Source organism: Xiphophorus hellerii, chromosome 11, assembly GCF_003331165.1.
Source record: "Xiphophorus hellerii strain 12219 chromosome 11, Xiphophorus_hellerii-4.1, whole genome shotgun sequence".
NCBI lineage: Eukaryota > Metazoa > Chordata > Actinopteri > Cyprinodontiformes > Poeciliidae > Xiphophorus > Xiphophorus hellerii.
The window spans coordinates 27,520,269-27,535,019 of NC_045682.1; the positions used below are offsets into that span (position 1 = coordinate 27,520,269).

At 36.6% G+C, this 14,751-nt stretch overlaps 1 protein-coding gene across 3 annotated transcripts; it reads left to right on the forward strand.

Annotated features, from left to right (window-relative positions):
- The first annotated feature begins 272 nt into the window (after positions 1–272).
- On the forward strand, positions 273–5,761 carry LOC116727884 (solute carrier family 22 member 4-like). Of its 3 annotated transcripts, XM_032575553.1 has the most exons (10): positions 273–857; positions 1,935–2,038; positions 2,129–2,283; positions 2,486–2,657; positions 3,359–3,485; positions 3,636–3,736; positions 3,806–4,020; positions 4,768–4,950; positions 5,162–5,297; positions 5,480–5,761. In XM_032575553.1, the coding sequence occupies exons 1-10, from the start codon at positions 393–395 to the stop codon at positions 5,532–5,534; spliced, it is 1,713 nt and encodes a 570-aa protein (XP_032431444.1). In that variant the 5' UTR covers positions 273–392; the 3' UTR covers positions 5,535–5,761. The 3 variants fall into 3 exon arrangements, with proteins under 3 accessions (XP_032431444.1, XP_032431443.1, XP_032431445.1); XM_032575552.1 differs by having other exon boundaries at positions 3,636–4,020; XM_032575554.1 differs by lacking the exon at positions 3,636–3,736.
- The last annotated feature ends 8,990 nt before the right edge of the window (positions 5,762–14,751 follow it).

Consider the following 14,751-nt stretch of genomic DNA (forward strand, 5'->3'; position numbering starts at 1 on the left):
TTGACCATGACTTCCTATTTTCCTGGAAACCTCTATGACCGCAGTGTGTTACAACTGAGGAACTCTGGTGTTCTGACTATCTGTGCTACCTAACAATCCGTCCTACCATGTGGCAATGCGCATGCGCACACTGATGTTACGTCACAGGTTGCTTACGCAGTAGCTTTCTACAAAACACCGTCAATGTTGACGGAGGTTCAACATTGCTGGTTCAACATTGCTTACTTCGAGCCAATCGCGACCACCATTGGTCAGTTGCTGACAACCTCCAACCGTTGCCATGATATCAATTATTATCAATATGCTGCTGGATTCTCCCAATAGCTAAAGTTGACATTTAAATTTGACCCGCGCTTTACATTTTTCACAAATATTAAGAAGATAAGAGCTGAATGAACCAAACATCTGCTTGTGTTTTTGTGCAGTCTGTTAGGTTTTTATGTAAGAGAATGGATATCCAAGAGGTCAGGGACTATGACACCATCACCTCTTTCCTGGGATCCTGGGGACGCTTTCAGATGAGGATTTTTTTAGCGCTTTCCATCAGCATAATTCCAAATGGATTTGTTGGCGTCTACATTGTTTTTGTAGGTGATACCCCGCCTCATGAATGCCGCATCCCTGAGAATATCAGCATCAGTGAGATGTGGAGGAATGTGTCAGTCCCACTGGAAACAGTCGATGGCGTCACAAAGCGCAGCTCCTGCTGGAGGCTTAACCTGGAAACAGTCAGGAACTACTCTCAAAAGAACTTCATCCCAAATGTGGATGTGAATGTCAGTGAAATTCCCCTGGAGACGTGTTTGGATGGATGGACATACAGCAAAGAAATCTACCAGTCAACCATCGTTACAGAGGTGTGTGAAAAGCTTATCTTTATTTCAAAAGGGGCAATAAAGATCTTAGCAGATTACTTTAATGTAAAAGTTTTAGTTTTTTGTAATATTTCTGTATTTGTTTTAAGATTATCAAGCATTTCAGACGACAGTGAGAAATGGGCAAAAAGGTTTTTGTATTTCTATTTCTGAGCCCTTGATAACAAGGTAATTCTATTTAAACTTCTACCGTGTTACAAACTTATTAAATAAAATGTACATAGACATAAGCTGGCTATAATGTAAAACAAAATTGTGGTTTCTGGTTTTATGCTCTCATCATGAATGATAAGAAGGTGAAATATTCTCATTTTTATCAAGGCCCAAACAGCAGACGGTATTTTTTCTACAGAATATGTGCAATGCAAACAGTTATGTGAGAGTGTGAAGGCTCAGAGCCAACTGACTGTTGGTTCTGACTGTAAACTACAAGTATGAAAATATGATGAAATACTATTTTTTTTAGGAATTGCTATGCCTGTTACAAATGACTGATAAATTATTAAAGCTGCAGCATAACTTTTATAAAAAATATTTTTTTACATATTTGTTGAAGCGGTCACTATGTTGTGATAGTGTGGTATGAGACAGATAATCTGTGAACTACCAGAGTCAGGGAGGCGGGTCTTAGTGCTGTCAATCACAATCTTGTGTGGTGCAGCTCATCCTCCCTCTCCCCTTTGCTTTGTGCTACGCTGGAGCTAGCATAGCCTGTTGTCAATGCTAGGCTAGTTAGCATGTCCACCATTGATGACAGATGAGCAGATTTCCTGTAATGGTGAGTTGTTTCTTTGCCATTGGCACATTTAGCAGTGAGTACATGAGATTGATTGACAGCGCTAAGACCCGCCTCCTGACTCTGGTTGATTGTTTTTGGTGCATTTCTACAGACTGCAACAGCAGCTCAGGCAGGAGGTGAAACAGATTAATATTTTCACATATTATCTGCCTCATAGCAAACTGTCACGACACGGTGACAATTTAACAAATATCTAATATATATATACTTTTTTTTCAAAGTTACATACTTGAGCTTTAAGAAGATGTCTGATTTTGCAGTGGAACTTAGTATGTGAGAATCAATACAAAAACCCACTGACTACCTCCATTCATTACATCGGAGTTCTGTTCGGAGTTCTGTTCTCAGGCCAGCTGTCTGACAGGTATGAGCTGCATATCGATATACTTTCCCAATCAGTTTAATTTCTCAGTAAGGAATACATGGAGTCGAATCAAATGTATTTCTTCCACAGATTTGGAAGGAAGCCCATCCTGTTTGTCATGATGGCTGTTCAAACTGTGGGGCTAACAGCACAGATCTTCTCTCCAGGCTGGGAGGTCTTTCTCCTAATTTTCTTTATTGTTGGTGCTGGGGGATACTCCAACTATGTCATTGCATTTGTTCTGGGTATGCGTTTTTAAAGTAAACTTGATAATATTAGTTAATTACATATATATAGTTATTATGTGTTTTGTTTTTTATCCTATCTGACCTCCTAAATCAGGCCGTATTGGGTACAACTAAAGTTCCCAAGTTTTTCAGAATGTGACATTATTAAATGTCAACAATTCTCCATAAACACATATAAAAATATGGCATTCACCAACAGGAGCTGAAGTTCTGAGCCCTAAAACCAGAGTAGTTTTCTGCTCACTCGGCGTATTCATGAGCTCAGCTTTGGGATACCTGGCAATGCCTGTCGTAGCCTTCTTTCTCCGTGAATGGCGGATGCTGCTGATCGCCATGGCTGCCTCTGGCCTCATCTACATCCCTCTGTGGTGGTAAGAAAATTTATACATGCTGGCTTTTAGTTCGTTTTTTTTAATGTTGATTTAAAATATATTTTTCATACTTAAATCAGGCTACCTTTGTGCAGAAGGTTGTCATAACAGTTTTTTCTTTGTCACTACTAAAAGGTAACTAATTAGCCAAGTTTAAAAGAGAAATTGCATATTAACTGGATTGTGACTTCTGGGACCTGCTGTGCTCCAAATGTTAGAGAAACAGATTTTTAGAAACTTAATTATGTTAAATTTTAAGTCGGCATTTATCTGCTATGGACAGGAGCATTAATATCTTCAGTTTGGAGAAATAAGTATTTGATGACTTGGGGGCATTGTGTATTAAATGCTGAACTTTTATCCTCACTCGGTTCTAAAATATGGCAAAAAATAAATAATGTACCTGATTCTGATTAAATATAATACTGCCCAACATCCCAATGGTAACGGACATACAGTACGTCAACATGATGTCCCACTAGATTCGTTTACTGTCCTCACATTTTGACCTGCATAACACTGCCATTTTTTACTTAAGCATGCAAGATAAGATATATATATCTTAAAGTTTAGAACCTGCTTGTATCTGTTTAAAAATGTTCATGTGTTTGTTTAGAATACATAAATGAGGTTATAGCCGAGTTAGTTACTCTTTAAAGTAGTTTAAACACTATGCAGTTGAAATGTTTTTATACGAGCAGGTTTATCCCAGAGTCTCCTCGCTGGCTGCTGACTCAGGGGAGAGCAGCCGAAGCAGAAGCCATTCTTAAAGATGCAGCGAAGCTGAATAAAGTCGAAGCTCCAGACGCCATTTTTACACAACCAGAGGTACGTTTGATAGTCTGTCCTTTAATATTGTATTAATATCATTTCATATCTTTTGTGTAGTTGCAAAAGTTCCCACAACATTTTTTATGGGAAACTGTTTTTTCTTTCTATGTTTGACCTGCCTTTGTTTTGGTATTTCTTTTGTCAAAGATTGAAAAAATATTGATGATGCGAGACAAGAAATTCAACATTTTGGTCCTTCTGAAAAGCTGCAACATTTTCACCACAGCGTTGCTTTCTTCAAGCTTGTGGTATGTGTGCAGTAGAATTATATTATTATTCTCACCTGTACTGAAGATTTGTCCTGAATTGTTTGGCAGGATGATCGTCGCCATGAACTACTTTGCTTTAATCCTCAACACCTCGAACCTGCACGGCGACCCGTACCTGAACTGCTTCCTGTCTGCTGCTACAGAGGTTCCAGCCTACATCGTTGTCTTGTTGCTGCTGCGCTACTCCTCCAGACGCCTGTGTCAGTCTGCCACACTCTTACTGGGAGGCGTTATGATCATTTGTGTAAACCTCATTCCGACAGGTAAGATCCAGACAGTTGGCTCTATTCACCACGTTCACCGCCAGAACAGTCATGTTGGGTTTTTCACACGTCAAGTTTTATTGTTCCTAATTATAAAACTTTTTCAAACTTTAGCTACAAATTGAACATTTGGACATTTTTGTTCTATTTTAAGGCTATTTTCTTTTTCCTTGTAAAGAAAAAGTATTTTGCAAAGCAAAGAACAAAGATGAGAAAAGTTGCTGATTCTAAATAAAATGTGGACAATATGAAAGAATTTCATTTATTCAAGCAGTTTTAAACTGTGTGTCTGGATAAGATCCATCCATCTAGGGAATAACTCCTGGTGGGATTATTGATGCAATGTCTGCATCGTCCAGACATTTCATAAAATTCAACAATGAGTTTAGTAAACATGCATTAAATAAGCAAACTCCTGCAGTGACACACATGTTACCAACACTTTGCTTTAAATCAGAATCTTATTTGAATAAAACTTTTGCATTTTGGATGTTTTTGTAAGATTGGAGCAACAGAAGTTGTATCTAAATGTGTGTGCCTAAACATTAAGCTTATCATAATCATTATTTTGATCTGTAATTAAGCATTACATGACAATCTATGTACAGTTTTTTTTTTTAATCAAAATTGATGAAAATAACTTATTTTTGTCAAAGTGAGCACATTAAGGTGGTTTCAGTTTGCAGGGCAGTTATTTTTAAATTGGATCAGTTGATCTGATTCTTTTGTCTGATTTTGTGGCCTCAGATTTTCCCGGCGTGTCTCTGCTGCTGGAGATGGTGGGAAAATTTGGCATCACGTCGGCTTTCTGTGTTTTGTACGCCTTCACGGCGGAGCTCTTCCCGACCGTAATCAGGAATACAGCCATGGGATGTTGCTCCACAGCCGCACGGATCGGAACCATCATCTCCCCATTCATCATTTATCTAGGTGAGGGTAGAACATATTGGTGAAATCTGTGACAACCTTTTAAGATACAAATACTTTAAAAAAATGTATTTGACGTCAGTGAGAGTTACTGTAGTGTCTCATGTTTTATCTTATTATTATTCACTAAACAAACAAGCATTTTGTTTGGTTTAGAAAGTACTTGATGTTTCTCTCAGTAGATATTAAATTAGCTGGCTCGGTTATGTCGCAGGGTTTTACTTCAGGGCTCTTCCATACGTAGTGATGGGTGTTATGGCCGTCTGTGGTTCTGGTTTCTGCTTCATGCTGCCAGAAACGCATGGAAAAGCTTTACCAGAGGCACTATCAGACATGCAACAGCTACATGGGTGAGTTGTTTGCAATTATTTAAGAAGTTACACTTATTTTTGGTAAAAGGTTTTCTTCATTCTGTTTAATCATCTTTGATTGGCTTTTTCTGATTCTGTGCATTTAGGATGATAGTTAACTTTATCAATGAGCATTTGTGCAGAATTGTTTTTCCTGATATTTTGTTCCTTTGTTCAAACAGGAACTGTGTGAATAAGAAAAAGGAAGCAGAAAATGAAGAGAACACACATATATAATGGGTAAATGTTATTACAAATCTGCTGCTTCTGCCGAAGATTTTATCTATTTGTTGGGCTTGTCTTAAAGACTGACTGAAAATAACTGATTTAAATTTTCAGAAGGTATTTTATTTTTTTAATGCCATTTCTTTCTTATGATTTTATGAACAGACCAACACTTCATTGGAAATAAGCAGTAAAATGATACAAATTGTCTAACAAATAAAAATCTGACTAGTCGTGCATTTGTATTCACCGTCTTTACTTTGATGCCCCTAAATGAAATCCAGTGCAACCAATTGCCCTCAGCAGTCACCTAATTAGTCAATGAAATATAAGTTTAAAGTAAAGTTTGATTGTTTTCTCAAAGATCAACAGCTGAGCTGGGAGAATCCAGGACAGCAACAATAATTAGTTTTTCATTTTCCTCATTTGGCCTTTATGAAAGAATGAAAAACAAAAAACTTTAAGAAGTCCAGTTTAAAGTTTGAAACAAGCATGTTCAGATCAATTCGATCATTTGAGTATTACTGAAAAGTCCATTTATTTCACTAATCAAATGAAACACATTATATAGAATATTTAGGCAAAGGCTGATTTTTTTAACAGCTTTATTTCTGCTAACAGCTAATAAAAACACAACATTCAAAATTTGAATATTACATCAGACCAATGAAATGTGGGCTTAATAGAAAAGTATATTTATTACCTGCATGAAGATTATTTTCAAAAGGTATTTTTAATCTGACAAACGGGACTCATTGGACATTTATTCTCATTTTTTGAATAAATTAAAAACACGGAAAAGATGGAGAAAGTCCTTTGGACAATTTTGAATTTAACTGAACTTTTGGACCTTAATCCAAAAGCTGGAGCTGTAAAATGAACAAACCGAATCCACCGGTGGCACAAGGTTAGCAGCCGCAGCATCCTGACGATTTTCCTCACCAGAAGTTAATTTGAGTTGATGGGAAGTTTGATGGAGAAAATCTGTTAGGAGCTTCATTTGACTTTAAAGTGGGGTGAAGGTTCACCTTAAAGCAGAATATCAGTGTTAATGATCAGAACTACACTGAAACAGATTAGATTAAAGCATATGTATACATTCGAATCTTCCAAAACTTGAAAACTGATGTTCACCTTTAAATGTGACCAAGCTTGATCTGTTTAGCAAAGAAAATGGAGATGTTTTTCACTGACAGAAAATAAATTAACACCACACTTCCAGTTGATTATCTTTTAAAACAAGCTCAATACTATGTGTTAATTTAACATATATAGGTTGGTTTATCACATAAACACAGGCAGAATCAATTTTGTATAAAGATATGATATAAAAGTGATTGGGTTTTTAATAAAGATTTTTTTATTGTGCTACCTATCCATTTAATTAAAAAATACATTTAATATGAATAAATAACATTTACACTTATAATAAACTATTATATTTTGTCCTTTTCCCCACAGATTTAAAAAGTCTAATATTTCCACTTTAGATGAGAAATATTCCACATTTTAGGTGTTTTTTGTTTAGTTTTGCTTTTTTTTCTGTAAAAATGGGACAATGTTCAGCTGAGTACCTTGCAGACATTTTCTTTGTGACATTTATCAGGGTATTTCAGTGGAAGCCGTGAAGGCGTCACCTGTTACCGTGGAAAGACCGCCGTCATTTCACTTTCACTTCAGCTGCAACACGATGCACAACATCGGCTGTGGAAAGATCTTTTTAAATACTCTCTCCTTGGAGGTTATTTTTCTTTTTAAAATCATCACTACTAAGCTGTAGATGTTGGCATTTCGTTGTGTTGGATTATAATTAGCTTGGATCTGTCGGGCTGATCGACACGAAACAGCTGCTGGAAATTTAAAGCAACTGCAGATGAAATTAGGGCCAAAGTAAAAGTGAAACCATCCGGATTCTTCAACGGTCTGAATCTTTGTTCGTTTCGCCGAGGCTCTGTGGCTTGGATGGATTTTAATTCACTAAAACCGAAGAATGTGATGGATTTAAGGTAAGTTTTATGTTTTTAATAGAATTTGTGTGGCTACAGCTACTCTCGACGATGATGATGATGATGATGAGGATGATGATATCATTAGTTTTTCTTCAGCTGTCCTGATGCTTTTTTAAATTGTTATAGCTTCATCCTTGATGATATTTTATAATATATAAAGCCATCTTCTTTTTATTACACATAAATATAGTTTCGGTTTAATAATGTACGTGCATTGCTGTTCAGTGTTTTTACCCATCCTCATTTTTATCGTTTAGTTCTCTGATTGCATTTTGCGAAATCGCTCTGATGACGGATAGTAAAAAAATAATATTAGTTTAATACGTAAGAAACTTAAAATACATAAATATTCCTCATTTTGATCGATTTTAAAATAATTTTTAGTTCATATAAGGAAAGGCTTTTAAAAGCATAATATCATAAATGACCACTTGATGGCGACAAAACTACTTTGTTGGTGACGTGAATTTCTGATATTGATTTATTTTTTACTTTTTAAATTGAGCTGGTGTGAGGCATAAGCAATAAATAATCATATCCAGCAGCTTGGGTTGAAGCTGGAATAAAAAACCATGAATTATTGACAAATATTCATAATTTCAATAATTTTACATTATGAACATGTGTTTTGGTTTTCGTCTCAACTTTGTCCCAGTAAAGCTGCACAATCCAAACCTAATAAGCCAGTACAAGATCTTGTATTGCATCTATTTCACAAAGAAATTTCTAACTTTACTGCTTTTGATTTTTTTATTCTTATTTTTTTTCGTTGGGTGTTTTGGTGGTATACTGAAATTTGACACTCCGAAAACTTTGAAACCTTTTAAGAATAGATCAAGCTCTAACAAACTGCTAACAGGATTACGATCGGGGGAGTTTTCTGGCTGATCTCTGAGTGACTATCGCCTTTCCTCATAACACTGTTTATTACGACGGTGCGTTGGATCGCTGCTCTTGGATTATTTTTGATCTCAGTTTATATTAATAGTAGATGCGCTGTAAGTGATCCCACTCCCCTGGACTCAACCCGACTCATGAAAAGCTTCAGGATGTTATGCTGTCATCATGATATTAGTCATACTATTGAATTCTGCTCTTTCCAGCTGTCCTAAGCAGCCTGCAGTGAGCTTGGTGTGAGAAAATAACCTTTCTTGCAGCCTTGTTGCTGCCCTTCTTGACCCTTCACACATGTCCAGAAGTCCTGGCCTCACTGAGTCCAGAAACCCTCACACCTACCTGCTGCAGTTTCTGAGCAAACTCTTCACAGATCTGAAGAAATCTCCTGTACCTCACTTTGGAGTCCTTTGTGATTTTGGGTGGTCTGTGTTTTGTCTCGTTTGTAACAATAATCCACCTGTGCAGTCCTTCTAAGGGACAGTATGGAGGTTTCCAGCACAATTTCTGTTTAAAGGAACCATTCTGATCTTTCAATTTAATCAGAATTATGCCAGCTGCCTCGTCTTCCCCTGTATGACTGTCAGTTCCTGCAGCTGCATCATGTTGACACTCTGTACTATACAGTCTCATTAAAGTCTTAAACATATTTCTGCCTTAGGACTGAAAAAAATTAATGTGATTAAAAATGTTTAATATTATTATACTAATTTCAATCTGTGATCACCACTGGTCTTGAGCTGTTTGGTCTTGTGTGCTTGAATTTAACTGTTAATGTGAAGGACTGTGATATATTTTTCACTTCTACCCTGATTGATGCAAATGATATAATTTAAATGGATGCTGGAATCTGATTCTAAATCTACAATCCCAGTGGTGCAGTGGTGAACTGCACCACTGGGAGTTCACCAGTGAACATAGTTTATCTAATTTTGATGCATAAGTCATTTTAAGCTATTGCTATTTAGAAAAACTGAATATATTGATGCAGAGCTTTAAGACTAAATGGATAAATGTTTAAGTGCATGTTTATTGTAGTATAGGTAGTAATTAAAGTAAATATTTTCTTATAGAAAATACATATATACTTTATTATTTGTATAAGGAACTATTGTTACTGAAGACCATAATAGACTGATTACACTAAAATGCATTTAAACACTGACAATAATATCTGCAAGCCTTGCCTTCATTTTGACAAGTAACCACTTGGACATTAAGCTTTCTGTTACATTTTTGGAAATTAATGTGATTTTTTTTTAATTTTATTTATTTATTCCTAAAAATAAACAAAATAAATTATCACATAAATATGTTTTTGTGGGTCATGGGAAAATATAGTTTAATTACGTAACATTAAATGACTTTTCACATCCTAGAAACCATAATACATTTCAAAATATAACAAGTTGGCAACCAGTAACTGTTACCATAAACAGCTTTATCTCCAGTGAGATAAGACTTTACAGATTCCTGAAGTAAAATTTACAGTTTACCAGATGTGTCGTAATCCAGGTTTACCAGCAGCAGCAATAAAGTCATAAAGTGACAGGAAAATGTTACTAATTCTATATCGCTTCAGCAGAGTTGAAATTCATTACTCTACTGGAAGATATTTTGAAACACTGGTCATGTCTTCAATACTAACAAATAAATAAAAAATCAAAGTATTCTGGTAACATTTTGCACCAGCTAAATATAAGGTTAAATTTGTTTTTTTGCAGCATTTACTTTGCTTTGCTTGCCAACACTTTACTGCTTAACTAGCCACCTACAATGGAAAACTAAAATTTACCACTAGATGGCACCAAATTACTTTAAATCACTACCGGTTGCCTTATACTCATGTCGTGAGAAAAATACAGTAATATACTTTATAGAGTTGATAGCAGACAGGTTTGTTGGTTTCTTACCATTTTATTGTTTTGAAATATAAAAATAAACCACCAAAACATGTTAACCTTTGACATGACAAGGAGCCTGCAGAACAAATAGGAGGCATGCCATCGAACCAGGAAGTGGACCGAAGCTAGAGTCTGTGACTACTTCATGCCCAACAAGCCTGACTTGATTTTTACATAACTGCTTTGTAGAAATGTTAACACGAAAGATGACGAGCCTTGTATCACCACCTGCTCAAACCAAACCTTTGGAGACTTTCATGAACAAAAACAAACTGAAGACTTCAAACCCGTATCCTCCAAAGGCCATGAATGTAGTGTTTATGTTACAGTGAGTGAACACATGAAGCCGCGGTATGTCTGCGTCTGGCTTCCTGAGAATCTGCTTTACAGCTGAATACTTCCTTTATCGGTCATCAGAGAGGATGACATCTAGAGATGTTGAGGCGAAGGGTAGATAACAGGCTGCCACGGATACCTGCACAAATCTGGGGAAAGAAAAACAACAGAAAAAAACCAGCAATGTCATTCTACTTCAATTACAGAAACCACAAACTGCTTTTGTTTAAGTTGCTTTGCAGCTAATTTAAGTTTGTAGAGTGCGTGTGGTTAAGTAGTATTCATTACACATTATCTCTGAGGCACGCCTCAAGTGCACTTCAAACCCTTCAAGAAGAAATTACCGGCTGTTAGAAGTGGACATTACCCAGTTAGAGTCTGGATAAGATGAACTACAAAGATGACCGCTTTCGTCTGATCCATACTTATGTTAACTATGACTTCTAAGCTTTGCAGTAACAAAAAAGTGCAAAGTATCTATTAACTGAAACAAAATGACCATTTTATGTGGCTACCAATAAGAAAATGTCACAATCTCATCAATGGATTTGGATTGTACATTGTTCTCTCATCCTGTTAAATAAACTAAAATATAGGTGGAAAGGTATGCATAATCCAGTAAATCAGGTCTCGTTGTCCAAGACTCTTAAATCTTCATAATTTGGCAACTATCTGTATTTTAACCTTGTAGTGTCAATGTTTTATTTTGGAATTCTTTGCAAAGTAAAGGACTTTATGATGGGGTTCCCAGAAGTCCAACATGTTGGAGGAATAGAATGTGCTTGTGCAATTTAAGTTAAATTGGTTTTTGTCTTTGTAGTTTCATAGACAGCAGGTACTTAAAAAAACATCCTGCTTTATGAAAGTGTTGTATTTCCCAACTCCAAAGGCATTTCCTATAAATGGCTCAGCACGCACCTGGCAGCAACAGCGCCACCTTTTGGCTACACAATAATACTGCATTAGTTGATTCTTTCAAGTCACGTGATTTAAAGGAAATCGAGGCTTCAGCTTGGAGCATGTCAGGTTGTACAGACAGTGAGACTTTTCAGATTCAGCTGTTTCTTTTTTCCATTGTTTTTATTTTTATAGAGAGGTTTGCTTCAGGTGTTTGTTTTAGTTTACATGTCTTTATAGTAAAATGTGGTGTGTGTAACAGATGAGCTGCTCTGTCAGTTTAAGTTTCAAGCTGGTGCTTTTGGGTAAAGCATCATGTGACTGCAGCATCATTCAGAGTGTTAACACATAAGGGGAATATCTTGTCAGCTGCTTTTGTTGAATTTTTGTGGATCACATAAAATATAATAAGAGACACTCTTGGCAGAACGCAGACTTTGACCAATATATTTTTAAATTTGTATGCATTAATGACTAATAATTTGAATAAACTGCAGTTGCTCCAAGTTTGTGCCGTTTGCTTTAATTTCAGATTACTCTGTGTTTAGAGCTTTGTGGTTGGCGCCCGTATAGCCTCCAGCTCCGTGTTTACTTCCTGCTGCTGTTGCTATGACCTCAATCCACCTCACCTGTGGCCACACCCTCTGCAGATGGCAGTATCAGAGCAAACATGCTCTCACTGAAGGGTGATTTCATGTAAATGGGGCCTTTCGGCTCATACAAAGGCTCTCACGCATACGGGACAGTTTCTGCCTTTTTAAAACTGAATTTTTATTATCAATATAATCTGCATCTTCAAACTGCAACTTGATTCCAGACTGAAGACTTTTGTCATTCTGTTTTTGTTAGAAAATTTATCACGCGATCAATTTATTTATTGCTTATTTCAACAGGCCTGACCAACACATGAATGCTAATCTTAACTGACAGATTAAAAAAGCAGCCAAGAGGCCTTTGCCAACCCTGGAGGAGCTGCAGATATTTACAGCTCAGGTTTTGATAGGATGGTTATCAGGAATGCATTCCACTAATCTACTAAAGTGGCAGGAAGAAAGCTATTGTTTGAAAGAAAATCTAAATAAATCTTGCTTAAAGGTTATCACAATTCAAATAAGGGACACAACCACATGGAAATAAGTTTGGTTATTTAAAAACAAAAAGTACCTTTTTTACCAACAGAAATACCCATTGTAATGCCACCTGTAGTACATGGTGGTGGTAGCATCATGCTGTGGAAAAGCTTTTCATTTGCAGAAATTAGTCAGAATTAGTGGAAAGATGGATGAGGCCAAAGAAAGAGGCAGTTGGGGGGGGCGAGAGACTCCAGTAGGTTTTAGACTGGAGTGGAAGTTGTTTTCCAGCTGGGTAAAGACACTAAACATTCAGCCAGAACTACAACTGACTGGTCAAAACATCACTTTCAATCTGTGCATCCACCTAACATTTATTAACTGCTTTATTTTGACCTATCACAGCCTATTAAAAAAGTTATTTTAGGGATACAAAGAGACAAATTGTGAATACTTTATCAAGCCACTGTACTTCCTGTAAATAGAGTTGCAAAGCCTGGCTGCACTACATGACATACAGTACTTTGAACATTAACAGTTGAAAAGAAGTATTTGGGGGCAGAGCATGGAGTGGGAGTTAATGTTTCCTGTCTTGGAGGACAAGGACAGTGTCCGCTGTAAGGCGAAAGTGATACGGTCTCAGGGCAGGAGAGAGACTGTAAGCATTTTGAGTGACATTTGCAGTCCTTATCAGGGTTGTTAGATAACCATGTAGACGATGTGAATTAACCATGTGCTAATTTACACTTACTACATCTATTTTAAACATATTCAGGAATGTCTTTGTAACATCCACATTGACTCTAACTTGCTTTTCTTTGTGTAGTCTGTTCACTACATTACATAGCAACGAAAATAAAGCCTCACGTTCCTGTAAATGTGACGGGTGTATTCAAAGAAGTTCTCTGGAAATGAGCCGACATTTTTACCTGGTTCACACAACATTGAAATTATACCTCAGGTGAGACTGACGACACGCTGCATTGTTGACAACGGCATGCCCATGCAGCACCAAGCTACTGCTACAGAAAGCTAGGCGATAAAAATCACCTGAGAGTTGCTCTTAAAAAAAGTTTGAAACATGTTAAAACTGACATGCTCTTGTTTTCATCCAAAGGAAATTCTAGAAAGAAGACATTCATAATCATCTGTTTGACTTATGACCTTACTAAACTGTTATTTTCAATGCATCATTTGTAAGAGAAGTACATGCTTTTATTTACCTTTACGGATCACTTATACCTGAAGTTGCCTGGTTAGATAATAGCTGGTTTGACCTACATTTACTCTATAGACATTCTCTGACCCATGCAGATCCGCCCTGCTTTATGGATGCCGGTTTTATAATCCTAGAAACAAAACGGCAAAGTTCAGATCTCTCCTCTAAATGAGCTTTCTTATTTGTTTGCACATGAACTGTATTGCAAATTTTTTTGCCCAGGTCCCTCTTGAAAATGAGATCTAGATCTCAACGGGGTTTACTTGGTTAAATAAAGGAAATAAAAAAAATGTTTAAAAAATGAACAAGAAGAAAACGAAGCATAGCACACATTTCATTTCTTTGTTTAATGGACTGAACTTATATAGCGGTCAAAGCACTTTGCACTTGAACCATGTTGACTCATATTTTTACACCGATGCATAGACCTTGGTGTTTCTTGCCCGGATGCAAAACAACGTGTGACAGGAGGAGGAGGAAATAGAACCTAAAACCTCCTGATTGTAAAACGGCTCTACTGAGCCACAGTTTCTCTTGTTTAATTAACATTTAGAACAATACACATGTTACGGTCTGACCAGTAAGGCACAAGGACAAAGGTGTATCTATATAAAATCACCTATATATTGTTCAAAAAAATCTTAACAAAAGACTTTCAACAACAAATCTCAAAAATATAGCAAAATGGGCCCAAAAGATATTAACTAAGGCGTACCTAACTCAGGATAACAAACAAAAACTGACCTCACACAATGAACACAGGGGAATTCATACAGAAAGGCTGGCCTGCACCAACCAGGAGGGGCGGGAGAGAAAACAGACACACAATGCATAAACATAAATAATTAATTCAAACCAAAACATTTTGACTACAACACAACTGTAAAAACAACCCAACAC

What these genes read in the sequence shown, in the direction of transcription:
- LOC116727884 (XM_032575552.1), top strand. Translation starts at nt 393, where the DNA reads ATGAACCAAACATCTGCTTGTGTTTTTGTGCAGTCTGTTAGGTTTTTA. An exon ending in TCAGGCCAGCTGTCTGACAG is followed by an intron (nt 2,039 to 2,128) that starts GTATGAGCTGCA and finishes TTTCTTCCACAG; the next exon opens with ATTTGGAAGGAAGCCCATCC. An exon ending in CCATTTTTACACAACCAGAG is followed by an intron (nt 3,486 to 3,635) that starts GTACGTTTGATA and finishes CTTTTGTCAAAG; the next exon opens with ATTGAAAAAATATTGATGAT.